General features: G+C 46.8%; 1 protein-coding gene across 2 annotated transcripts in view; it reads left to right on the top strand.

The window, feature by feature from the left end:
* ATKRS-1 (lysyl-tRNA synthetase 1) overlaps window positions 1-27579 on the top strand; it is a 97859-nt gene that overhangs the window by 8311 nt on the left and 61969 nt on the right. For both annotated transcript variants that reach the window (XM_087402008.1, XM_087402000.1), the window contains exons 4-7: window positions 18675-18746; window positions 18996-19161; window positions 19346-19439; window positions 19561-19646. In XM_087402008.1, coding sequence (XP_087258134.1) covers window positions 18675-18746; window positions 18996-19161; window positions 19346-19439; window positions 19561-19646 — 418 coding nt within the window. The remainder of the gene's footprint in view (window positions 1-18674; window positions 18747-18995; window positions 19162-19345; window positions 19440-19560; window positions 19647-27579) is intronic.

The following is a 27579-nucleotide window of genomic DNA, read 5'->3' as shown; positions in this document are numbered from 1 at the left end:
TCTTCTTGGGCTTACTTGCATCATTCTTAGCCATTTGGGAAGGCTGTCCTGATCCACTGGAAGGCTGATTTACTGATGTCTTTGCCTGTCCCTTTGTTTTTGACTTGAACTTTGAGAGCATAGCTTGTTCACCTGCATGTGAAGCCAAGTTTTTCCTAGTCTGCTCTTCCTGAAGCAGAAGTCCTATCAACTCATGAAAAGTGAGAGGATTTGCACCCCCCCTCAATGATAAGTTCAGCGAGGTATGAAAACTGAGATAAGTCTTAGGAAGAGAGTTCAGAGTGGTGGTAATCATCTCTGAATCATGAATAATCTCATCAATGTTCAATAATTGCTCTCTGAGATTCTGTAGCTTTGTGAGGTGGACTGACATGGAGTCACCCTCTTCCATATGTATATTACTTAACTCTCTTTTTAAGAAAGATACCCTTGCATCATTCCGGGCTGCATACATGCTTTAAGAAAGATACCCTTGCATCATTCCGGGCTGCATACATGCTTTCTAAGATATCCCACGCTGCCTTCAAGGTCTTACACGACTGGATATGTGGAATGATAAATCTTTTCACTGAAAGAGAGATGCATGACAAAGCTAAGGCATCCCGTGAATCCCATCTCTTTTGTTCTGGAGTGGCTACAGTTGCAGCAACAACCTGTCCTGTAACTGCACCCTGTGCACGACCTCTTCCACCTCCTTGCTGGGGAGGGGTATTAGGTGCAATACCTGTTGGTCGGATCTCACCCCCATTCACATAATCCCATAAATTGTGAGAATTCAGAATATTGCGTACCATAAAACTTCATAGGGAGTAGTTGGTACCATCCAACTTGTCTTCCTGTGAAAGACCACCTAACTGGAAATCATTCTGATTTTGCTGGGCCATATCTGAGAAAGAGATTTTAGGAGATACAAAACTGAATTCCCTTACTGGGAATGAAATGCACAACTCCCAAAAAACACAGCCAAGCACTGGCTGTAAATGCAACTCAGATTTCTGCACTTGCACTGTCAGAAATCTGTCCAAGCATCAAAAACTCTCCAAAATCTGCCAAAAGTGCTGCAAAACACTTCAAGAAAGGCAGTATGAACTGAAATCTCCAAAAATTGCTCTCCCAACACAAAAGCCCCGAAATAGGCCTGAAATTGCAACCAGAAAGGGGCAAATTGATCAAAAGCCCCAAATGTTGCAAGAATTGCACTCTGTCTGCAAAAGCCCCAAATTTCACTACGAAATTGTAGTGTAATCAAAAAATCCCCTAATTTCTGCAAGAAATTGTACTGGAAAACTGAAAGCCCCAAATTTCGAGCTTGAAATTGCAACCAGAAAGGGGCAAAAGCACAGAAAGCCCCAAAATTTTGCAATTTCAGCAGAAAGCCCGAAATTTATGGGCTAAACCTTTGAATCTGCCTGCAAATGAACCTTGCAAGTAGATCCCTGCTCAGAAGTCCTGCAAAACTGTAAATTTCCAAACCCACCTGCAATCAATACGGTGGTTTGTGCGGAGCTGTGCAACTCAGCCTGTACTGTCAGAATCCGTACGGTTGTACGGATGTGTACGGCAAGCTGGCACAGATGTACGACGAACGTACGGACTAGCTGCAGGTGTACGATCGGACAGATTGCACGAACTACGAGGTGCCACACGTGTGGTACGGTCGACGATGTACGGTTGACGCAGGCTGATAGTACGGATGGAGCGTTGCTACGGACGACGAGCAGATATTGTACGTGCTGGAGTAGCAGGGCCGTACAGACCTGTACGAAATGTACGACTGCAGGCTGTACGGCGCAGGTACGTACGGGGCCTGCATGCTGTACGGCAACGAGTTGTACAGCCGTACTGTCGCGCAGTACGAAAGCAGCAGGTATGAGCAGATATGCAGTTGACAAAGCAGTACGGGTGTACACATGTGTACGGCAGGTACGGACGACGAGACTGCAGTAGACAGAAGGTACGGCCAGCAAAGGGAGCTTGCGGGAGCTAGAGTCCAGGAGCAGGGAGCAGGTCCAAGAGCACGATCTGCTCTGATACCAAATGTGAGTGTGAGTGGAGAGAGAGCAAGAGAGTGAGCTGAGAGCTTGAAAGCTTGAGAACTTAGTTGCAATAGAAGAGTGTAAGAGTGTTACAGCTGAAGGAGTGAGATAAGGTTTTGTCCTAGTGACAAAACCTTAGTAGTCACTAACCATAGTTAGTGGACTAACTGCGGTTAGGGGGAAAAACTTCTTAAAGAGGGAAAAGTGCCCCTAACTAGCTTATTAAATTACATTGGTCACTGCTGAATTATATCTATAATTCTAACAATTTTATCAAGAAAGAGTTCACTTTTCTTTCCATTGATGTACCAGCTTATTATCTCGCAATTCTTGAATCAAGTGTCTCTTGTGCTCCTCCTTTGACCTCAAAAACATAGGAATATCATTTAAAAAAAGCACCTTTTGAAGTACTTATGAGGTTTGAAGATCCGGTCCATCATCCTATTGAAGGTAGCGGGGGCATCCGTTAGGCGACCAAGAACTCGTACAGCCCAAAGGTCCTCCGAAAAGATGTCTTACGAATATCTTGGGGATGAATCCTTATTTGATGATAGCCACTCTTTAAACCAATCGTGGTGAAAAGTAACACATCATCTATGTGTGGAAGAAGGAGTGTTTTGGAGAACAAAAGGGAGAAGGAGTGGGTTTGATAAGGTTTTTGGACAGCAAATCTGTATTTGTTGCATGATCTCCTTGGTTTGGGCTGCACTCACCCGATAGGGCGGCCGATTTGGAGGTTCACTTGCTGGTATGAGCTCAATGGTGCGATCATCCGATCGCTTTAGGCTTCCCTGCAATGACTTTGAAAAACAATCCGTGAAAACATCTAAAAGCTGAAATTCTTCTTTATCTTGAGGATCCAACTTAGCATTTGGTTCATTCTCTTCTTTCCCAACAAAGACCATGTAAGCGAAAATAGAAGACTTTATCGCTTTTCCAACAGGATCACTAGACAACTAGAATTGCTTCTCTTCTTCCTTTACCAACAATCCGATGCTTTTTGTTTTTATGATGCTTCAATGGTGTGACACACTGGCTACGTCAACAATTGCGTAATAGTTCCCTAATCGGAGATTTTGTTGTATGCTGTGACCCCTTTGTGAGCCCTTGTCCAGAGACAGTCAGGCACAAGCTACATAAGTCAGTCTCTCAGCCTTAGGTCAAGTCAGAAGATCAGTCCTTGTTCATTAGTACCCACTTGAGAACCATAGGGTAGTGTTTCTGTCTTAGGTTTAGGGATAGGTTTAGGTTCTAGCCTAGGATAGGAGCCCTTCTGGCCCCCCTTAGGGCTGGAACAAGTCAAGAGAATGGCAGGGGAAGGGCTGCCTTTATAGGCTACCTTGCATCCCTCCCTAGGGCTGCCTTTATGGGGCCTAGGGCTGCCTTTATGGGGCTAGTCAACCAGCCGCAAAAGCCCTTCTGGCCCCCCTCAAGGCTGGAACAAGTGAAGAGAATGGCAAGGGAAGGGCTGCCTTTATAGGCTACCTTGCATCCCTCCCTTTCCCTAGGGCTGCCTTTATGGGGCCTAGTGCTGCACTTATGGGGCCTAGGGCTGCCTTTCTGGGGCCTAGGGCTGCCATTTATGGGGCCTAGGGCTGCCTTTATGGGGCCAGTCAACCAGCCCCAAAAGCCCTATAAATAGGGGCCCTCTAGGCCCTCTTTCCTCATTCAGTTCCCCCAGCACTTCAGCCTCCTACAGCTCCTCCTCAGCCCCCTCTGAACAGCCTTACACTCACCCCCAGTGGCCCTCTGACCAGCCTCAGCCTTTGGCATCAGTTCAGCTCTTTGGGAAGGTGTTCACACGGCGCATCAGACGGGGAGTCGGGACAGCGAACGGAGTAAGGTTTGGGGTCTGTTTCAGCAGCAATGGACTCCATCTAGTGTTTCTAGCAACATAGCTCCGATGGGGTTCATTTTTTTGACTCTATAAGGTCCTTGACGTAGAAATTTGACTTTGCCTTTCTGGACTTTGGTATTGTACAGCAAAACCAGGTCATCTTCCTTGATGTCTTTGGCTTTAAGGTTTCTATTAAACCATGCCTTCCTTGTGAGTTTTTCTGTTGTCATGGCATGATAGGTGACTAGTGTGGTCTTTGTATGCTTCTCTAATTGATAGAGTCTTTCTTTCAAGCATGCATGATCTCCCATGCGTTCTTGTACTGCTATGCGTAGGCTTGGAATTACAATCCTAGTAGGATCACAGCTTCAAGGCCGTATACCAATTGAAAAGATGTATTCCCAGTGAGTTTTCTGTACTAACCTTGAGTGTGATTCAGTATGCCCATAAGGTTGCATTTATTTTCTCTGCCCAATCAGAACGCTTTGGTTCTACTACCTTGGTGAGGACAATGCATAATATTTTGTTGGTAGATTTGGCGTGTCCATTCCCTTGGGGGTAGCAGAGTGTGCTTCCTTTTGAGTTTTTCTGTGGTCATGGCATGGTAGGTGACTAATCTGATCTTTGTATGCTTCTCTAATTGATAAAGTCTTTCTTTTAGGGATGCATGATCTCCCATGCGTTCCTGTATTGCTATGCGTAGGCTTGGAATTACAAATTCTAGTAGGACCACAGCTTCAAGGCCGTACACCAATTGAAAAGGTGTATTCCCAGTGTACTGACCTTGAGTGTGGTTCGGTATGCCCATAAGGTTGCATTTATTTTCTCTGCCCAATCACAACGCTTTGGTTCTGCTACCTTGGTGAGGACAATGCATAATATTTTGTTGGTGGATTTGGCTTGTGCATTCCCTTGGAGGTAGTAGGGTGTGCTTTTTCTATGGATGATCATAAAGTCAGACGAGTTCTTGGATAACCTCATTGACAAAATGCATGTCTCTATCTGACACAATTTCAATGGGACATCTGAATTGGGTGATCACATTCTCATATAACAACCTTGTTGTGCTTTTGGCATCTGCCTTTCTGACTAACATTGCTGCTTTTATTGCCACCACATCGATGGGCATGGTAAGAAGGATTGTCGAAAGTGGCTTGTAGAAGGCTGTGAAAGCGCCTACTTCATCCTCAGCTATGAATGTCGTCTTCCTTGCTTTGAACGCCGTTTCCAAGGTGGTCTTTCAAGGTAAGAAGGAGGGCGATTTCTTAGATCAAAAGAAGGCGCTTATTCAAGCGTACGGCACAGCTGACGGGCATCAGTTTATTGTCCTATTCGATATGGGGAGTTCAGAAGATGCCATCTTCCCTTAGCTTGCTAAGATAGTGGGGTGCACCTTGGTGCCTCACGAGCATGCAGTGGACAGGTTCACGCTCGGCTTGCGCACACACATTACGCATAAGGCCATCCATTTTACTTTTTTAGTTTAGAAGGTCATGTTTACGCGGGATTTTATTTTGACTCCTTTGATGGGGTGCGACATGATCCTTGGGATTCATTGGTTTCGTGAGCATGTACTGACGCATGATTGGCGGCAAGGCACCTTCACTATTGTGGAAGGTTTATCTGAGGCCGCTTTGATACGCGGTGATTGGAGCATAGCGGGAATTCCATTAATCTCGCATATTCAAGTAGGTCGCGCGGGCCTGCAAGGGTGCCATGTGTGCACTTGCCTATGTCCAGTGCCAAATCACTACAGTTCAAGCCGCTCCTCCAATGGAGCAAGCAATGGTGGATCTACTCCAAGAGTTCCAAGACATCATGCTCCGGGATGATCTGCCACTCCATCTTCCTCCCAACCGACGGGAAGACCATCGCATTGATTTACTTTGGACTCGACACCTCCAAGTAAGTTTCTGTATCGACTTTTCAAATCTATGGAGGGGGAGTTAGATCGCAATTATTGCGCGCAGGGTTTATTAGACCTTCTTCGCCTTTTGCTGCACCCATTCTATTGTGGCAAAGAAGGATAAGTCCGCACGACTATGTGTCGACTACAGAGCACTCAACAAGCTTACAGTAAGCAACAAGTTTCCTATGTCCCGCATTGAGTACATCTTAGAATGACTCAATGGTGCAAAATTTTTCTCAAAGATTGATCTCAAGAGTGGCTACCATCAAGTCCATATTTTTGAAGTTGACATCCTAAAGACAGCTTTTCGAACAGAGCGAGCTCATTACGAGTTCGTCGTCATGCCCTTTGGTTTGAAGAATGCACCACTAATATTCAACAAAATGATGTCACAGGTATTTGCAGAGTATATTGGGAAGTGCATGTTCATCTTTCTCGATGATATCCTTATCTTTTCCGCTACAACTAAGCAGTAGATTAAAGTTGTGCGATGTGTCCTACAGTTATTACGTGATAACCAGCTATAAACACACAACACAGAGTTCTTTAAATATATATTTAAAAATACATATATAGAAAACTTTCAAAAAACATATACATGCATACCAACACGTGCACACCTACACACACACACACACACACACACACACACACACACATATTAAAGATTTTACAATTGTCTTTCATTAAACCAAACTTCCAAAGACACACAGAGTTGTTTAAATATATATTAAAAAATACATATTTATATATAAATATACATATTTTTGTTTTTACATACATACATACATACAAACATATATGTGTGTGTGTGTAGTATATAATCTCTCTCTCTCTCTCTTTCTCTCTCTCTCCCTCACCCCCTCTCTCTCTCTCTCTCTCTCTCTCTCTCTCTCTCTCTCCATCCATCCATCCACCCACACACCCGCCCACCCATCCATCATTTATATGTATATATATATAATATTTAGATTTTAAAAAAACATATATATAAATATACATTATTTTCTAGTATATAGATACATAAAGATAAATATGAATTCTCTCTCTGTCTCTCTTTCTCTTTCTCTCTCTCTCTCTCTCTCTCTATATATATATATATATATATATATATATAGAGCCCAGGGGATCTTTGGTATTGGGGCTAACAGCCAGGTGGGAGGACTATACAGCCAGTGAATCCCTCGCAGAGTGAAAATGTAAAAAACTTCTGTAGGCCAAGCCTTGCAGAATCGAGCACGCCTTGCGACAATTGCCCTAGAGCTTGGGGTCCCATGCTCCCAAGTGGAGTAGAGGGTGTAGATGATATCTTGCTAGATGGCAACCATGGTAGTTGAGGGTGGAACCGGATGCTTACTCATCACCAGACTGCAGCAAGCATAAATGTTCCACGCAGTGGTATTGGCTACTACCTCCCAAACGCTGTCCTTCGGAGGAGTAGTAGGAGCCAGGCTATCAGGGGGACCGCCTCATGGAGCTCTATCCTTGGAATACTCTGACCCTGTATCCCCAGTAAGTTGGGGAGATCTTATGAATCTGGAACGCGTGACCTCCCTCAGTCAACTAGGCCACCATCCCGCAAGTGCAGTCCATCTGAAGACTGCATACGGGTCATAATCCTGAGGGCTCCCATCCAAATCCTCATTGCGCTATGACAGCTCTAGAGGCAGTGTGGGATCGTCTCAGAAAACCACAGTGGCACTGCCCCTCCACCCGCATCTGCTCCAACCACGGGCCGATGGGCAAGCCTCCGTAGGCGGCCAGCTAGAAGAAATAGGATATCTTCCTCCATCGCAACCTAGACCATAACCGCATCCAAAACTTGGAATAGACATCGCGGGGCACTTTGTGGGTCACCGAATGCGTCTCCCTCAAGGGGTCCACGTCGAAAAATCCATCTAAAGCCTCTTGCCAATCCGTGTGGTGTAGGGAAAGAAGGGCACCTTGTCCGCTTGCTCGGCAAGGCTGCCCCTGAAGGGCGTGAACCACACTCTCGAATCCCATTGGACTTTCCTCAAGGGCCTACCCTCCCAAAGCCAGAGGCGCCATCTGAGGGCTTCAGCTCTGAGATATTGGAAGAGTCAATGTGTCACTCCTTTCCCAAACGTCCCACCACTCTGATCATCTGCTAGTGAATCCCATCTAGACTCCCATCCATCTCTGGGTCTCTCTTAGTGAGTGCCTGGAGTAGGCCTCCGGGTCCTTCACGGAAAAAATCGGGCTGCGTGCTGCCTCATTGCATCATCATCCTCAAGGGATCACCTGTCCAAGAAAACTGGCCTAGCCATCTATTGTCACGCGAAGTCCCTCCCACCAGGACTTAGGGATAGCTAAGTCAATCTCTCTCATCCTTTGCCCTGCCCCTCGCATATGTGCTACGTCGCCAAGTCTCGCTTCCGTCTCCATGGGTAATCTGCTCCATCTGCCAAAGGACCCAACGGGTCCACTGTCCCATTATGTCCAACCAATGTGAGTCTGCTGTCCGAGCATATGTCCCTCTTGATCCCGGATCTTTGGGTGCCAAACAAGGGGTTGACACTCGAACTCCTCTCTGCATCTGGGCTGAGCTCGAATGAGGCCCCTTGCTAATCTTTGCCAGACCCTATGGAGGCTACTCATCAAGGGGGAACCCTTCCCCGTAAGGGAAGCCTCTCCCGTAAGGGGGGCCTCTGAGAAGATCCATCTGTGTGAAAGCTGCCACTGCCTCCCAAGAAGCGCTCGCAAGAGGAGCTTCCAAGGCTCTGCACCTGGTGTGAGGCCGCGAGCAACCCACTTGCCCAAGTGGGCTCTGCTTTGCATCTTCGGATCAATGATACCCAAGCCTCCCAGTGCTTGCAGCACGATCACCGTTTGCCAAGGGACCTGAGCCCTAGTGTTCCTCATGCCGTTCGAACCTGCCCAAAGGAAGTTTCTAACCAACTGTTGGAGCTACCCAATGCATCCTCTGTGAAAACATCACTAGGAGGCAATATACCAAGCCGTGGCAAGGAGTACCTGGTTTGCCACTAAGGCACGATCTGCTAGGGAGAGTTTGGCCGAGCTATAGTAGAGAAGCTTGTGCCAAACACTCTCAAGGACCGAGGCAATCTGTTGCTCTACTGTAATGTCAATACTAACCTGGCATCCAAGGTATCTCGCTGTGTGGCCCCGCGGTGTCCATCTGAAGCCAAAGTGGCTCCCCCACTCATGAATCTCCTGTGTCTCCTCAGAGCTTGTGAAGAAACCTATGGACTTAGTCCAGTTGATCCGCGCACCCGAGGCCTCACAGTAGATAGCCTGGGCTCCCCTAACTCTCTCCAAACTCACTGTGGTGGCCTCTTAATACAAGGCCGTGTCATCTGCAAACTCGAAGTCCAACAGATCCCTCTCCTGCCTGATTGGGAGTCCCAAGCCTGAGAGGCCCGCCACCTGTGATCTGAAATAGTAGCCCAAAGCCTCCGCCACAAATAGGAAGAGGAAGGCCGAGTGCGAGAGAGAGAGGAAAGGCCTTGCCTGTGTGTCCTCCTATAAGCATCTGGCTACAGCTCCCCGCATAAAGCGCAGAAACTCCTCTAACCCTTATGTTTGAGAAATCCAATCTTTGCATAGTACCCTCCAGGAAGGACCACTCCACCCTATCATAGGGCTTCTCGAAATCCAAGAGGAGGACGACAAACGGTTGTGACTCCTCTTTAGACCAATCCACTACCTCCTAGAACGTGAAGATGTTGTCCAAGATGCTACGCTCCTAGATGAACCCAGTCTGTGTGTTGTGAATAATGTCAGTAAGATGGGGCCGTAAGAGCAAACTCAAGACCTTGGCTAGGATCTTGTATGCGGTATCAAGCAAAGTAATTGGTCTCCACTGCCGGATATCTGACTTATCTCCTCCTTTTGGGATCAAACAAATCCACCCCCTGCTCAGGGATTGAGGGAGGGAGCCCGTGTCAAAAATCTCTTGGCAAGCTAGTCGGAAAGGGGTGGAGATGATCTCCCCGAAGTTCTGGAAGAAGGCCGGGGTCAAGCCATCCTCGCCAGGACGCTTCGGGTCGGAGGGCTTCCTAGAGCTCCTCATTCGTGAAGGGCTCCTCCAGATTGCTGCACAGATCTTGTGAGACTACTGTCGAAACGTGATCCCAAACTACCTCTTGGGCCACAAGACTAGCTGAAGTCATCCTCTTTGTCTGAAAGAGCTGGCTGTAAAAACCTATGGTCAGGTCTAAAATCTCTTGCGGGTTAGTGTGCATAATGCCATGAGGATCTTGAAGACGCTGCAGCTGCATGCTTGTTGATTGGGGCCTAGTGGTATGAAAAATTGATTCGTCATCTTGTCCCCCGGTTGTACCCAACGGGCGCGGGAAGAGTGATAGGAAAACTCAGCCCGCCTAATCTGCGTGTCCTGAAGCTGAAGGCGAGCGCTCTCAAACGTGCCACTAAGCCTTTGAGATCTTGGGCCGTGCTCCCTGAGCCACACTCTCCTCAGTGCCCGCTCACACTCTTGAGGAGTCCTCCTCCGCCTAAGGGCATGAGCCTGCAACTCCTCATTGCTCTTCTAGATCGCATCGACCACCCACGAAGCGCAGCCCTCGCACGGTGCCATCTCTGACTGTTGCCAAATCCTTGCCATGACCTGTTGAATCTCCTCGTCCTGCAGGTCCTTTGGAATGCAGACCTCTTTTTGGGGAAGACCTCGATGGGGCTGCTCTAAGTAATCCAGAAGTCCCGCGGTAAGGGACGTCCAGGTTGCTGCTAATCGGGAGGACGAGCCCCTTTCCTCTGGCTCTCTCCTTGACTGGATCGGATGCTGTGGTGAGGAAGTGGGAGGGGACATTGTCTTACCCTTTCCTGTTGGCAGGGTGTCGAGGCGGGGGGGTGGGAGGCTGAAGAACCTGCTGAGGAGGTGGAGAGGGAGGCGGAGGGGGAATGGGGAGGGAGGGAGGTGAAGGGAGGGGGTGGGTGGTGAGGGTGACCATAGCAGGAGGGGGCGAGGGGGGGGGGAGGGGGCGGGGGGAATCTAGGAGGGAGGGAGGGTGGAGAGGGAGCGGGATTTGGAGGGGGAGGGGGGCGGGGGGAAGTAGGAGCAACCACAGGTCCCCCTTGCTGATCAGGCTTGTCGATGCTTTGGACATGCTCCTCCTCAGCCACTACCGAGCCGTAGCTTTCGCTATCGCTGTGTTAGGAGCTCCTGGGGCTCGTTGCTGATGCAAGGGTGAGTGTTGACGCTGAACCTCCATCGCGGGAGGATCCTCTGGCTCGGCAATGGCTCCTTCCGTTGGGGGAGGTGGATCTCCACGTAAGGGCTCCTGCTGTTGCTGCTCCTCCTCAAGTGCTCTCTCTCTTTGCGTCTAGCCCTCTGCTTGCGACGCTTGCAGGCCTGTTCGCTTGGTTTCTTTTTCTTTTTAACTTGAGTCCAATCCCCTTGTGAGGGGGTCACCCAGGGGTCTGAGACTCGTGCTGCTCTTGTCTGGGGGAGTGTTGGGCTCTAGCCTACTGACTTGGTCTGCTTTGCGGGGGTGGGGGGGGAGGAGCGCGGCCTTGGCTGCGGGGGTAATCTTTGGCTAGGTGATCCATTTGTCTGCAACGAAGACTCTGGCTTGGTAATCCAGAAATCTCCACTCGTTGGAGAAGTGTCCCCCCTTCAAGGGTCTCTAGTAGGATCAACTATGGGAGGGAGTTTGGGCTCTCAACCAGGAAAGAGGTACACCAGATGCGGGCCAAGGAGAATGGGGCTCTGTCCACGAGTGTCGAGGAAGTGTCGGGGGAGCTCAGCTGGATGAGGAATACGCCTCTTCCATAGATGGTGACCTATTGAATGTGGTCTCCCTCTAGTGCCAAGCTCGCTTGGATCCACTCATGCACGTTGTTAGAATTATAGATATAATTCAGCAGTGACCAATGTAATATAATAAGCTAGTTAGGGGCACTTTTCCCTCTTTAAGAGGTTTTTCCCCCTAACCGCAGTTAGTTCACTAACTATGGTTAGTGACAACTAAGGTTTTGTCACTAGGACAAAACCTTATCTTTCTCTCATTGAGTTGTACTCTCACACTCTTCTATTGCAACTCAGCGTTCAACTTCCAAGCTTCTAGCTCTCACTCTCTCTTGCTCTCTCTCACTCACCATCTCCTCACATTTGGTATCAGAGCGGGTTCAAGAGCTCCGTGCTCCCTGCTCCTTTCAGCTCCTGCTCTTTGCCTTCAGCTCCAGCCTCCCCGTCCAGCTCCAGCTACAGTCTGCGACACCTCGTCCGTACGACTGTACGGAATCCTACCGTACTGCACCGTACTGCTCGCCGATCTGCGCCAAAGAGCATCGTACAGTTCTGCGCCAAACAGCACCGTACAACTCTCCGTGGTCGTCCGTACAAAGCGTACCGTATTGCTCGTCCGTACACCCGCGTACTGTACAGTTTCGCCGTACAACGCAGTACATCGTGTACTGCACTTGTCTTTGTACCTGCGTTCTGTACCTGTTGCAGCCGTACTTGCGTCACCTTCTGTACGAAGTTGTACTTGCAGTACTTGCTATCGGTGTACTTGCGTGTACACACTGTACAACAGGTAGTTGTACGTGTTTCCGTACAGGTTCCTCTTTTCGTACACCTTGTCATCACCGTACGGTTCTACGTCATCAGTACTTTGTCGTACATCCGCACGTGTGGCAGATTTGTACCTGCAGATCCGTACAGGATTTCCTTCATCTGCAGGTTCACAGTTACTTGCAAAGCAAACATTGCAGATAGATCTGCAAATTTGGGGCTTTTGTTCAGAAATTGCAAATTTGGGGCTTTTGGTGAATTTGCCCCTTTCTGATTGCAATTTCAAGCACGAGATTTGGGGCTTTCAGTTCTGCAGTACAATTTCTTAAAGAAATTTGGGGATTTTGTGATTACACTGCAATTTTGCAGTAAAATTTGGGGCTTTTGCAGACAGAGCACAATTCTTGCAACATTTGGGGCTTTTGTTCAATTTGCCCCTTTCCGGTTGCAATTTCAGGCCTATTTTGGGGCTTTTGTGTTGGGAGAGCAATTTTTGGAGTATTCAGTTCATACTGCCTTTCTTGGAGTGTTTTGCAGCACTTTTGGCAGATTTTGGAGAGTTTTTGATGCTTGGACAGATTTCTGACAGTGCAAGTACAGAAATCTAAGTTGCATTTACAGCCCGTGCTTGGCTGTGTTTTTTGGGAGTTGTGCATTTCATTCCCAGTAAGGGAATTCAGCTTTGTATCTGCTTCAATCTCTTTCTCAGATATGGCCCATCAAAATCAGAATGACTTCCAGTTCGGTGGTCTTTCACAGGAAGACAAGTTGGATGGTACCAACTACTCCCTCTGGAGTTTCATGGTACGCAATATTCTGATTTCTCGCAATTTATGGGATTATGTCAATGGGGATGAGATCCGACCAGCAGATATTGCACCTGCTACCCCTTCTCAGCAAGGAGGTGGAAGAGGTCGTGCACAGGGTGCAGCTGCAGGACAAGTTGTTGGTGCAGCTACAGTCACTACTCCAGAGCAGAAGAGATGAGATTCACGGGATGCCTTAGCTTTGTCATGCATCTCTCTTTCAGTGAAAAGATTTATCATTCCGCATATCCGGTCGTGTAAGACCTCCAGGGCAACGTGGGATATTTTGGAAAGCATGTATGCAGCTCGGAATGATGCAAGGGTATCTTTCTTGAAAAGAGAGTTGAGTAATACACATATGGAAGAGGGTGACTCCATGTTAGTCCACCTCACAAAGCTACAGGATCTCAGAGAGCAATTGTTAAACATAGATGAAATTATTCCTGATTCAGAGATGATTACAACCACTCTGAATTCTCTTCCTGAGTCTTATCTCAGCTTTCATACCTCGCTGAACTTATCATTGAGGGGGGGTGCAAATCCTCTCACTTTTCATGAGTTGATAGGACTTCTGCTTCAGGAAGAGCAGACCAGGAAAAATTTGGCTTCACGTACAGGTGAACAAGCCATGCTCTCAAAATTTAAATAAAAAACAAAGGGACAGGCAAAGACATAAGTAAATCAGCCTTTCAGTGGGTCAGGACAGCCTTCACAAAAGGCTAAAAATGATGCAAGTAAGCCCAAGAAGAAGGGTTTTTGTCACTACTGCAAAAAGCCAGGTCATCACATAGTAGAATGCAGGAAAAGGCTTGCAAAAGAAAAGAAAAACAGCTCAGGTATGGCTGTTTCAGATTCAGCTCCTCATGCATCTGACAGTGGGGATGCTGCAGCCAACTTTGTTGAACAGGATTATGCCTTTTTATCTTGCATTTCAGATTCTAGGTTGGCTGTTCCAGATGCTCGGGATAGTACAGCCACTTGCAGTGATGATACATATGCATTTTTGACTTGCAGTTATGACTCTTCTACAGATGCATCTGCTTTCAGTGTTAATGAAACACTGAACACATGGTATTTTGACAGCGGTGCATCCAAGCACATCACTTCTAGAAAGTGTTTTTTTACTTCCTTGCATCCACCTCCCGTCGGTAAGAAAGTCACTTGTGCCAACAACTCATCATATTCAGTACGTGGCACAGGAGATGTTGAGCTTACTGCCATTGATGGCTCAATTTTCAGACTTTCAGATGTCTTATATGTGCCCCTGGCATAACCAAAAATCTCCTTTCAGTGTCCACCCTTAACAGAGGGGGATTTCAGGTCATCTTTGAGGATGACAAATGTGCTGTCCGAGACAGGGAAGATGACTATGCCTTAAGGTTATCTGGTACTCTGCTGCGTGGGCTTTTTCAGCTTGATATTTTTGAGAAAAGAGCAGCCCATGCTCTTGGAGTTTCTACCCCTACAGCTGTCATGCAGAATGCAGAATTATGGCATGCTAGATACGGCCACATGCATTACAACAGCTTGATGACACTTCAGAAGTTTTCCATGGTTGATGCATTGCCACCTCTTGAGATACCTCCTCCACATGCCTGTGAAGGGTGCATTTTAGGCAAGATGCATAGATTCCCCTTCAAAAAGGATGGTTCAGTTAAAGCTGTCCGCAAATTACAGCTTATACACAGTGATGTCTGTGGTCCCATGAGGACTCCATCGTTGGGTGGTCATCTCTACTTCGTTACATTTATTGATGACTACTCCAATTTTACTTGGGTTTATTGGCTGAAACAGAAATCTGAAGCTTTATGGGCTGAAACAGAAATCTGAAGTGTTCACGGTGTTTAAAACACTTTTCAGCCATGGTTGAAAATGAAACCGGACTGAAGATACAGACATTGCGCACGGATAGAGGTAGGGAATACTTGTTTGCAGAATTTGATGCTTTTCTCAAAGGCAAGGGTATCGTGCATCAGCTCACAGTGAGGCTGATCCCTCAGCAAAATGGCAAAGCTGAGAGGAAAAATAGAACCCTTATGGAGATGGACAGATGTATGCTGAAAAGCAAACACATGCCTCACAAATTCTGGCTAGAGGGTTTAATGTGTGCCAATTACATTTTGAATCGGGCTCCCACTAAGGCTTTAAAAACAAAAACTCCCTATGAGGTCTGGAATGACAGGAAGCCTTCAGTGGATCACTTCCGAGTCTTTGGATGCCTTGCTTATGCACATGTGCCAGTTGAATTTAGGCACAAATTGTCAGATAAAGCCATCAAATGCATATTTGTTGGCTACAGTGCAGAAAGCAAGGGGTACCGTCTCTACAATCCTGCTACACACAAGATCATAGTAAGTAGAGATGTGATATTTTCTGAAAATTCAGCTCACACTCAGGCTAAATTTCAAATGCCTTCGTCTTCAGAGGATGTCTTTGAGGGGTTGCTACCCATTGCCTTGGGTTCCCCTGCTGATTTTTCTGATGCAAATCAGAATTTACAGCAACCTCCCGATGCTTCAGTTCCGCCACAGGATGTCTTGCCCCCTCCACTGGCAGTGGAACAGGTGGTGTAGCAAGAAATCGCAGACATACATGCAGCAAAAACAGTCCCAAACTGGCTGTTACAGACTCTCAGGAAGAGTAAAATTGATGCTCCGTTATCTGGCAGGACTCGCAGTGCAGCAAGGCACATGGAAGGTGCTAATTCAGTGGAATCAGCATATGCAGGTACTCTCCTTGATGAGGAGGAGCCTGCCACATTCGAAGAGGCAAAGGATAATGTGCATTGGATGAATGCCATGCACGATGAGTTGCAGTCCATTGCAAAAAATCAGACTTGGGATGTTGTGGACTTGCCACAGGGTAAACATGCCATTGGCACACGATGGGTTTTCAAGGTCAAACGGAAGCCAGATGGGTCCATTGACAGATATAAGGCAAGGCTGGTTGCTAAAGGCTATGCTTAGAAAAAGGGCATAGATTATGAGGAGACATTCGCTCCTACATCCCGGATGACCACCATCCGATCAGTTATTGCAATGGCTGCACATTTTGAGTGGAATGTTCATCAGTTGGACATAAAAACAGCCTTCTTAAATGGGGACTTGCTGGAAGAGGTGTATTGCAAACAACCTCCGGGCTTTGAAATTACAGCAAATGCACTTCAAGTATGCAGGCTCAACAAAGCTTTATATGGGCTGAAACAGGCCCCTCGTGCATGGTATGCCAAGATACATGCCTTTTTGACCAGCAAGGGGCTGCACAATAGTCCTACTGAGAGCACCCTCCCCATCAAGCTGGATGGGGGGGAAATTTTAGTCATCCTTCTTTATGTCGATGACTTACTGCTCACAGGGTCCAATGAAGAAAAAATTGCAGATTTCAAAGCTGATTTGCAGACCAACTTTGACATGTCAGATTTGGGGCTGCTTCACTTTTATTTGGGGATCCAGTTCTCTCAAGAGAGACGTGGCACTATTATGTCTCAGTCTAAGTATGTTCAGAAACTCGTGGACAGATTTAACATGCATGAGTGTAAGCCCATAGCCACTCCCATGGAGCCGGGGCTGAAACTCACAATGCATGATGCAGGAGAATTAGTTTACAGTCAGGCTGTTGGATGCCTCATATATCTCTGCAACACTAGACCTGATATTCAGTTTGCAGTATCTCAGGTGAGCAGGTACATGCACAGTCCAAAAACTATGCATTGGCAGGCAGTTAAGCGCATCTTCCGTTATTTGCAGGGCACAAAGTCTTTTGGCTTGCTATTTCCCAGGGGGGGTGACTTGTAGATGCATGCTTACAGTGATTCAGATTGGGCTGGTGATTATGACACTAGGCAATCCACTAGTGGCAATTGTTTCTTTTAGGGTAAATCTTGCATTTCCTGGCTGAGCAAGAAACAATCTACAATGGCTACCTCATCATGTGAAGCTGAGTACATGGCAGCTTTCACAGCAACAGTTGAATGTGTCTGGATGCGACGTCTATTTGCTGATCTTCATTTGTCTTTGGAGGGTCCTTCTCCAATTCTCACTGATAGTCAGAGTGCCATTGCAGTGGCAAAGAATCCAGTGTTTCATGCTCTCACGAAGCACATTGAGGTTCACTATCACTACGTCAGAGAGAAGTTGCATGCAGGAGAGATCAGTATGATCTTTGTGTCCACACATGACAACGTTGCAGATATTTTCACCAAAGCACTACCACGTGAAAAGTTTGAGGCATTTCGCAGTGCCCTGAACTTATATCGGTTTGGTGATTGATCAGCCTTGTACATGACATTGGCACTGCAGGGGGGTGTTAGAATTATAGATATAATTCAGCAGTGACCAATGTAATATAATAAGCTAGTTAGGGGCACTTTTCCCTCTTTAAGAGGTTTTTCCCCCTAACCGCAGTTAGTTCACTAACTATGGTTAGTGACTACTAAGGTTTTGTCACTAGGACAAAACCTTATCTTTCTCTCATTGAGTTGTACTCTCACACTCTTCTATTGCAACTCAGCTTTCCGCTTCCAAGCTTCCAGCTCTCACTCTCTCTTGCTCTCTCTCACTCACCATCTCCTCACACACCTGTCTCCTTGTAGGCGTGAGGCCCACAATTCTATCCTCGATCACCTTGTCCTGAAGGGACCGAATTGCATGCTTCACATGTTGCTTGTCAGTTGGGGAAAGAAGAATCTTAACGGTTGTGGAATTCGAGGGTGCTGCCATAGAGCCCCTCTGCTCAGACCCAGGGTCACCACCAAGAAGATGTTCCCCAAAGACAAACAAACTGCTCACCGCTGCCCAGAGGGTGGGGAAGAAACCAAGGGCTAGCTGTGGGGGAACACACCCCTGCAACTGGCTTCCAATGGAGAGGGAGAGCCCTCAAAGAGGAGAAGGCGAAGGGGGGGGGAAGAGGGGACGAACGGGAGGCGAGGTGGAGATAAGGGGTTTGAGGCGAAGCGAAGGATGCGAGGTGGAGCGAGGATAGGGCAGAGGGGGGAGAGCGGGGTGTAGGAGGAATGGAAGTGGGGAGAAGACGGGGAGAAGTTGGGCGGAATTAGGCGGCAAGGAGGCGGAGGGGCGGAAGGAGAAGGCGGGGAGGCAGCAAGGGCGGAAGGAGAGGGCGGAGAGAGGGAAGGAGGTGAGGTGGAGCGGGGGAGGCTGGGAGTAGGCGGAAGGGAGGCGTGAAGGAGTGGGGCGGGGGCAGAGGCTGCTGGAGGGAGGAGGCGGAGTGGGCAGAAGGGGAAGTCGGGGAGCGGCGGCCTGCGGGCGGAAGGAGGCGAGGGAGAGGTGGAAGTAGGTGGGAGGAGAGGATGCGGGAGGGAGGTGGAAGGGGGAGGCGAGGCGAAGGTGGAGGCTTGAGGCGGGAGGGGGGGGGCTGAGGCGGGAGCTCAGGGAGCTGCAGTTCGAGATGTTAGACTCTTTCTTTTCAAACGGTGGAGGCACAAATGCCTTCTTCTCTGATCATCCTGGTACAATGTTCTTCTTTTCTCATCCCCCTTTCTTCGATATTAACATAATCAAACCAAGCAAATGGTGCTTCCAGAGGAACTGAATTTTATTTGACTGTGCTGCAGGCAGCTGCATCTGGAGAACGATCTGCCAAGCCTCATGCAGTAGAGGAAGATGATGATGATATGGACCCTCGGGTTTGAAAGACTTCCCTCCTAGTGTCTTTTTGTCTATTCAATCTCTACCTTCAATGTTATTCTTCCTCAGGCGATGGGTTGCAAAGGTTTACTGTAATGCACTGCGCTGCAAAAACATACCTGACAATCTGCTACAAATTAGTGAACAAGCTCAGACTTGTCTAGGTTATTGTATATGGAAACATGTTTGGGGCTGTGGCAGGTTTACATGGCTTTCCTTAACTGATTTTTGTGTCTTGCTTTGTGCAGCTATATTTCAATAACAGACTAAAGGCTTTATCATTGTTGAAAAATAGTGGTGCAAATCCATATCCTCACAAGTTTTCGGTATCATTGGCAATTCCTGAATTTGTAAAAGAGTATAGATGCCTGTCAGATGGGGAAAATAAATCAGAAACAACTGTATCATTGGCTGGTGCGTTGTTTACCATCACCTTCCTAGTATCTTTCCTGTTGTGTACTAGTAATTCTTTAAATAGTTATTTTTTCTGTCATCGAGTGGGCTTCAGCCAGGCAAATAAATTAGGCCAGAAACATGGCAGGGCACATCGTAGATCTTCGTGCCGTGAAAGTTTTATGCTATCTTGTTGGCCTGCTAGGAAGAATCATGAGCATAAGACGCTCAGCAGCTCTGCTCCTGTTCTATGATCTATGTGGAGATGGTGCCCAGATTCAAGTTATGGCTGATGCAAGGTGGCCAGTATTGCTTTACGTACTGATGATGAAATTTCTTACATATAAGAGTAAACAGTGTGCTCTGCCATGATTCATTTGAGGGCTTTTAGAAATTGATTATCAACTTGATGCACGACAGATTTTCTGGTCTGGAGGCTGCTGACTTTGTGAAATTGCATTCTGGTATCAAGCGTGGTGATATTGTAGGAATACAAGGGTTCCCAGGTGGGCAGCAAACTTTGAAACTTTGGTGCTCAAAATAAATGTGGAAGCTATATATAATTACATCCTTCATTTTGTGATTGGGTTGTGGATGGTCTGGTTTTAAAGTTTTATAGCTTTGCCGAATGTTCTATTTTAATAGCTATGCTTATTGCTATGGCTATCAGGAATATTATTTGCTTCACCAGTTTATTTTTATCCATAGCTAGAAGCATTCATAAAATTGCAGTCTATAATCATAGTGTTCCATTTTGTCCTTTGTTACATCTCTAGCTCACCCAAGTTTGGTAGTGAATTAGGGGAGAAGAGTATTATTGCTAGGCCCAAATACCAAGTGTATATCTGGAGGGAGATTTAGAAAGGAATGGAGCACATATGCTATATATAGTTGAAGCTTGAGGCTATATATTGGCACAGGGACTTGAAGCGGACAATTTGATCAGGTTGCATTGGCTGCATTTCATGGATGGAATATCCTTTAAAATCTTCAGGAGGAAGTATATGTTACTCAGCCTGCCGTACTACAACAGGTGTTGCCGGATAGTTTAAAGAGGTACGAAGGAAGAAAAGGAGGGGGGAAGAGCTAAAGACAAGGCAAAAACTCCGTCAATCTAGCCTTCACACACACCACCTGCTCGCCCATTTTCCCAAAAAAACTTCCTAGCTTGCTGGTTCTACATCCTCACCACATCACAGGTCTTCTTAGCCAACCTTTGGCTCTAATATCATGCAAGAAGTGCAGCGGAACTAAACAACAATGGAGGGAGAGAGAGAGAGAGAGAGAGACCAAACTAAACTGAAAACAAAGAAGACAAGAGAGACTTGCATAAGGATCTCAGGAGAAAACCCCTCTACTGCTGGGGGAAAACCTCAGCTCTGATGTGGATCAGTGCTGTTGTACACTGAGATGAAGAGAACGGGGGAGAGGGGCACTATACATAGGGTCTCCCCCTGCCCTAGGTAACCAATAGAAGGGAAGAGGAGTAGCATACTGGACAGCCGACCTAGGGTGGGTTTGGCCGACTGGCTGGTCGGTGGGCATGGCCAAGTCTGGGGGCATAAATGGCCCCCCAACTAAGGCGCCTCCTAGGCACCATAAAGGGCCCTAGATAGGCCCCAAAAGAGGGCACAACAGCCTCTCTTACCGCCCCGACCTTCTCTGTTCAGCTCCCCCGACGGACATGGCAGAGAATAAGGTGAAGATTCCAGTGTTACCCACGTTGCCTGTAGATCGTCAACTGGATGGAGACAACTATGGCGTTTGGCGTGTCATGATGGAGTCCGTATTGCAGTCCTATGACTTAGCAGATGTCATTCTAGTGGTTGTCAATTGGCCAGACCCCCTTGCAGAGATTTTAGGGATCCTAGATTAGAAGGGCCCGAGAATTTGACTCAGCTCTGGGATAGAGTCAACGCAAGGGTACGTTCCTTCGTTTTTCTGAACTGTACTCTTCAGGTTATAAATCATGGTTGCCAAAAGTATTTGGGAGCACATATAATAGTACTTCCCCCATGAAGGTTTCTCTCAAAGTCTAGATGCAGTTGTTGGATCCGCCAAGTCTTCATCGATGCACGAGCATATCAATAAGCTTCAGGAACTTTTACAGGAGATTCTTTAAGCTGGGAAGGAGAAGGATATGGCCATTACCTTGATCTCTCACTAGACTTCTCGGTACTCTGCCTTTTGCTCGTTAATCACTAGTGGCAAGATGAACACTTTAACTGGGGAAGAATTGGTGCCAATGGTGCTAGATCAAGAGGAGAGGTTTTAGAGTCCCTCCCATGGCGGTGGCTCCGAATTTTGGCAGCTCCACATGTGAGACTACGTTGACAGATGTCTCTGAATGGCTAAGCTACTGCTTCAAAGCCATGTTGCCTAGTGTCAATGAACTTTGGAGGGACTATTAAGGGAGGTAGATGTCCCCTCACACTCAAGCTGGATTATGAATGACTTTGTAGGAGTGATTCATGTTGTAAAATTTTTTAAACTCCTCTCGAAGCATTCAGGAAAAAGAGTATCCTATTCTCCTTCAAGCCTATGATTTACTACTCTTTACACAAAGATCGAGTTGGAAGATCTGAAGTTTAGAATAAAAAAGCTAGTGGCTGAAGTTTTCAAGCTGAGATTAGACAAAGATAGATGCAAGTCTTCGGAAGACCGATGGGTCTATGAGACTGTGACAATCCTAATACAAACAAACTGTGAGGGTGGAGCTACTAAACAAGCATCCACACCAATGCAGAATGCAAAAAGCTAGTGCTCACATCAATATCATCATCATCATCAGCTCATTCAGGTGGATGAGACGGAGGGAGCATGAAGTCGGCGATAGAGCGTTGTCGGCTGCTCATAGGCGTGGTCCTGTGTCGTCTCTTGGTCATAGCTCTGCGCCTAACTAGGGCTACACACACACACACACACACACACACACACACACAGAGGTGTATTAACGTCTTCAGGAGACCTCGCGGGTCTATGAGACAAGATACAAGGTATATGTAACCCAAACAAGCAAAGCAAAGGGCTCACTAAGGCCCTTTCTGAGTACTAAGTGCTAAAAATGGAAAAAGCTAGTACAAAAGGAGCAATCAACTGCTAAGAACCTGAGCTCCAAGTACATGTGGAGGCTCTATATAACCCGGCTCCTTGATGGTCCTTTGATGTGATGCAAAGAGCTTACGTATTTGTGTTTGTTGAGTTGTCTCCCGTGGTGGGAGGGACGTGCTCTCTTGGATCTCTGTATCCGATGGGCTACATCGAGAGTAATGCCTCGTCTTTGGTGGTCCCCTCTGAGGATGGCTGAGATAGGTTGAACCTCAATCGTGCGTGCTCTGGTTGTCCCACGTGTCGTGTGTGGTCTCCGTGTCCCTCGTCCAGCCACATCGTGGTGACGGCCTCACTGCTGATCCATAGTGCTCTCGTCTTGGTCTCTCTGGAAGACTTTCTCTTCCTAGACTTCTTGTGTTTCCTTCTTTTCCTTGATGGTTTATTTGATGAAGAAGAAGATACAGAAGTCGAACTCGAGGTAGACGGTGATGGACTAGGAGATCGGTGATGATGCCTCGATCTCTTCCTGCTATGAGACCGTCCCCTATGAGATCTCTCTTTCTCTGGCTGTACACGAGAGTGTGCCTCTGGCATTTGCACGTCATATACTGCATTAGGCATAGCTTCTGTTTGAAACAAATGCTAAGCCCTTGGATCCTTTCTGAGATTTTCCATCTCTTGTATACGAGTGCGTACCATCTGCTCAAATTCTTGCTGAGTTTGTTGCACACTTCTCTGATTTGGATGCGCATCCCTATCTTGTGGATCCCACTAGATAGGTGATTGAGCCATCTTCTTACAACTTGTCTGAGATCTGCAAGTTTCTCACACACACTATGTATGCAACTGATGCACGCTGCCTTTGCTTTTCAAAGAGAAAATTTACCTCAACAAGAGGTGTCTTGCATTCACAATCTATGCCAGTACCGGCTGTCAATTCAAGGCATATACCCACACAGTTGCCAAAGCATCAACAACTATATTGCCCTTTTTCTGGCTGCTGCAGATGGCTTCACAAAGCATCTGTTTTTCCCTCTTTTCATTGCTCAAAGGCATGCATACTCTTTTTCTGCAAATCTCTGTTTTCTCTGCTTTTCTGACAGTAAAAGTCTGACAGGCAGGTGAAATCTGCTAGCAGAACAGTCTCTGCAACTGTCCCCTTTTTTTTTTTTTTTGGTGGGTGTGTGAAAAGAACAGTAACCAGATGGAGTAACTGGCTAGTTACTCTAATCAGACTGACTGGTTCTGGTTTGATCAGTCTGCAACTAGACTAACTGGCCTGGTCACAGTCTAGTTACAGTGACCAGACTGGTCTGGTTGGGTCAACTAACTGGACCTTTAACCAGTCTACTAACCAAGGTTAGGTTAGATAAACCCAGGGTCTGCCACATCAGCTACCTGTCTGCCACGTGTCATTGCCATGTCAGCATCTGGACTGGCTGCCACGTGTACTGCCATGTCAACACCAGAACTGTACACTGCCACGTCGGCTCGCACGTGTCAGCGCCACGTCATCATGTCTGCTTACCTGAGTGCCACGTGTATACCTTGGCTGAACACCCTGGCCACATCAGCAAAGATCCTCCCGGCTGCCACGTAAGCCTAAGGTTTCACACGTTCACTTGGCTGGTCGACGTCGTGCATCGCGCCTCAGAAACCGTCGCGCCTCGCTAGAGCCTTTTGTGTGCAGCGCAGTGACCTCCCCGATACCCCTTCGCCGTTCGACGGAAATATTATACCCTGATACCCCTTCGCCGTTCGACGGAAATCTTTCCTTTGCTTTTTGTGCATAGTAGATAGTACCGGGTAGAAGTAAACTCCTTGCTGGGTCGTCACAGCCTTTAAACTTTAGATCGTCACCCAAGGACCAACATAGGGAGAACGAACTAGGAAGCCTCCCATACTCCAATCTTATTGCGCAGGCTCAAATATTGTGCCCTCATCATCACACATCAATTCCTTGGATCGTTAGTATCTAATAAGACAATATAGCTATGCTCTGATACCAATGCAATTCACTAGTTCTCTCTCTACAGATCCTCGCACTTTGAATTTACTGCAGAAATACTCAGTAAAGTTCTCTCTCTCTCTCTCTCTCTCTCTCTACACACTGCTAGGGCCCAGGACAACATGTCGGGCTGGACCCCCCTGAAGGTATTTTATTTCTTGAAGAGAATCTGTTACAAGAGTTCAGCGTAGAGCTGTCTGATACATCCCAAAATCGAAAGCGCGAATCCTTCATTACAAGAGCTTCAAGCTCATTTCAAATTGGCAACATGCCACTTGTTTAAAATCTAGACTAAGTCCTATTACATGCCACTAAGGGCCACTCTGGAGTCTTCAAAGCACTTGGTCACACGAACCGCCTCCTAGATGCTTGTTAGGCTTCCGTAGCGCTTAGGAAAAATAACTCTTCCTACCTGCAACAATTAATTAAAGCGCACCACCATGGCACCCATTAATTTTTAGCGCTTTGCATGCAAATAACACACTGTGGACTAATTCTAGTCACGGTGGGCGTCCCCATTGAACACACGTGCACACCTAACAAATATAAAAATATATATTTATTCTTTGGTTGACTGGAGTCAACACTCTTGATTATAATTAAGGAGCTTTGACCAAGGGTCGAGGCGCCTTAATTATAGCCAAGTCTCTCCAACCGAAGTTGGCACAACTCTCCAACCGAAGTTGGCACATCTTGGTTAACCATGGTTAACTCTCTTGGCGCATGCCAAGTCTTGTTGACCGAAGTCAACACTCTCTGACCGTAGTCAGCTCTGTGGTTCTCTGGTTAACCGCAGTTAACCCTCTTGGTAAATAAACCAAGTCTCTCCGACCGAAGTCAGGTTTACTTGACTAGAGTCAAGTATCGTTGACCGTAGTGAATCCTTTGACCATTAAAAGAATTCTTTGACCATAATTAACACATATAAAACTCTTTAATTATGATCAAATAAATGGTCAACTGTACTTTGACTTAGGATATTTACATTGTGGTGACATTCTTGGTCAAAGCTCCTTAATTATAGCCAAGTCTCTCCAACCAAAGTTGGCACAACTCTCCAACCGAAGTTGGGACATCTTGGTCAATCGTGGTTAACCCTCTTGGGGCATGCCAAGTCTTGTTGACCAAAGTCAACACTCTGACCGTAGTCAGCTCTGTGGTTCTCTGGTTAACCGCAGTTAACCCTCTTGGTAATAAACCAAGTCTCCCCGACCGAAGTTAGGTTTACTTGACTAGAGTCAAGTATCTTTGACCGTAGTCAATCCTTTGACCATTAAAAGAATTCTTTGATCATAATTAATACATATAAAACTCTTTAATTATGATCAAATAAATGGTCAACTGTACTTTGACTTAGGATATTTACATTGTGGTGACATTAGTGGTCCATGAAGCTGCCACCAGATCATTCCCCATGATCAGATCTACAGCTCACTCCCCAGTTGGAAAGATGCCACAGAATCCTTGGTATGACGATGAGAACCGCGAAATGAGATCCTACCTTATACTGGAGCATGCCTTGGGACACTTGACGAGATATGAGACACAATGGATTTCACGACTCCTGACACGGTGTAAGAGGCATGTTTTCTCTCACATAGGATGGATGAGTTGATCCGATCGTTTCGTGGAGGTGACCCCACTTTTGCATGGGGGCTTCTATTTGAGGGGAAGCGGCAAGTGAGCTATACCCATTATGGATCTAGAGGTATGGCACACGTACGCGACATCACGATGTCTTGGCTCAGAGACCACTTGAAATGTTTGCTCTCCCCCGACCTACCACCTGCATCCTATTCACCCACTGAACGTGAGAGTGGCATTATGTCGGCTCCACAATCGGAGAGCCTAGTACTATGAGGGCCTACGGATTGAGCACATTGCACATGGATAGGAGGTCTTGGCCCCGATCTTAGCACAAATGTTCAATCATGCAGTATGTCATGGTTTCCCCTCTACTTGGAGTACCACTACCATTGTACCGATACACACAGCAAGAGATCGCATGGACACAGGGAACTATTGCACTCTTATGATTCACCACACGTTGGCTAAGATCTATGGGTCGGTACTAGAGACAGAGATGCATGGGCAACCAGCATTGGGGCAAGCTGGCTTTAGGAGACAACACTCCACTCTCGATATATCCTTACTCTGCGGGCAGTCATTGAGGAGGCACGATTGCGACACCAAAAAGTTTACGCTTGCTTTGTAGACTTTCTAAAGGCATTTGATACCGTCCCACCAGCTCGTATGATCAGACGACTACAGGAAATGCAGATCCCCGCTTCCATGATTGGTGGGGGTGATGAGTCTACATGAGTCAGTTAGAGGGAGAGTACGTGCCCTGGAGGTTTGTCAGACTAGATCAAGAGTACGATAGGGGTGAATCAGGGGTGCCTCCTCTCACCAGGGCTAAGATCACGACAATCATCGACCACCTAGGTGGCGAAGAATCACGGCTGGCTGACCAGATGATACAGATATTGTTGTACGCATATGATATAGTCCTCTCCTTCTCAGCAGCAAGGTTACAGGGACACATAGATGCCTTAGAGATGTTCTGTAGAGAGTGGGATTTGACGGTTTATGATCTTTAAGACCTCTCGAGTACCACTTCATCGTTTCACCTACAGAAACTGCACTATGTTGTGTTTTTAGAGGATGAGTTTGGGAATGTTCCTGGATTCATCTAGTTATATGCTTCTGCTGTATTAGTGGACATGCAAATTTCACCTTGTGAAGTTTTCGTCCAAGTTGCGGCTTGCTGGTATTGCGATATTTCTTTCTATCTTAAATGGTGCGTTGCCCTATCAGCTAGATTTAGATTTAGATGCTCGTTTGGGAGAGACTAAAATGAAATCGTTTAGACTTCACAAGCAATTGTAGCTTGAATGAAGAGATTTGGACTACTTTTTGATTAGCCTTCTCCTTTAGTGCTAGCCTTCATCATGTCTGAGTTTGCCCTTCACCTTCGGAGTGCCGACAGAAAATCAGTACGAAGACTTTGTATAAATGGATGCTCAAGCATGTGTGGGTTTGTGGATTTGTATGCGTGAGAGCATACTTTTATACTATGGTCTACACCCACTGTTGGGCGTTGATGACGTCAGTGGGGATGTCATAGTAGCTAGTCCCTGCTATGCGTGATGGTTTATGGTTTTCAATCTTATGAGTGACTCTCGTGAGATTGAAACTGCACTATGTTGTGTTTTTAGAGAATGAGTTTGGGAATGTTCTTGGATTCATCTAGGTATATGCTTTTGCCGTATTAGCGGATGTGCAAATTTCACCTTGTGAAGTTTTCGTCCAAGTTGCGGCCTGCTGGTATTGCGATATTTCTTTCTATCTTAAATGGTGCGTTGCCTTATCAGCTAGAT

This window comes from Dipteris shenzhenensis, chromosome 3 (genome assembly GCF_047967505.1).
Source record: "Dipteris shenzhenensis isolate YYH24624 ecotype China chromosome 3, Dip_SZ_1.0, whole genome shotgun sequence".
NCBI classification, from domain to species: Eukaryota; Viridiplantae; Streptophyta; class Polypodiopsida; order Gleicheniales; family Dipteridaceae; genus Dipteris; species Dipteris shenzhenensis.
Note: the sequence above shows the minus strand (reverse complement) of the source record. Positions and strands in the feature narration are given on the sequence as shown.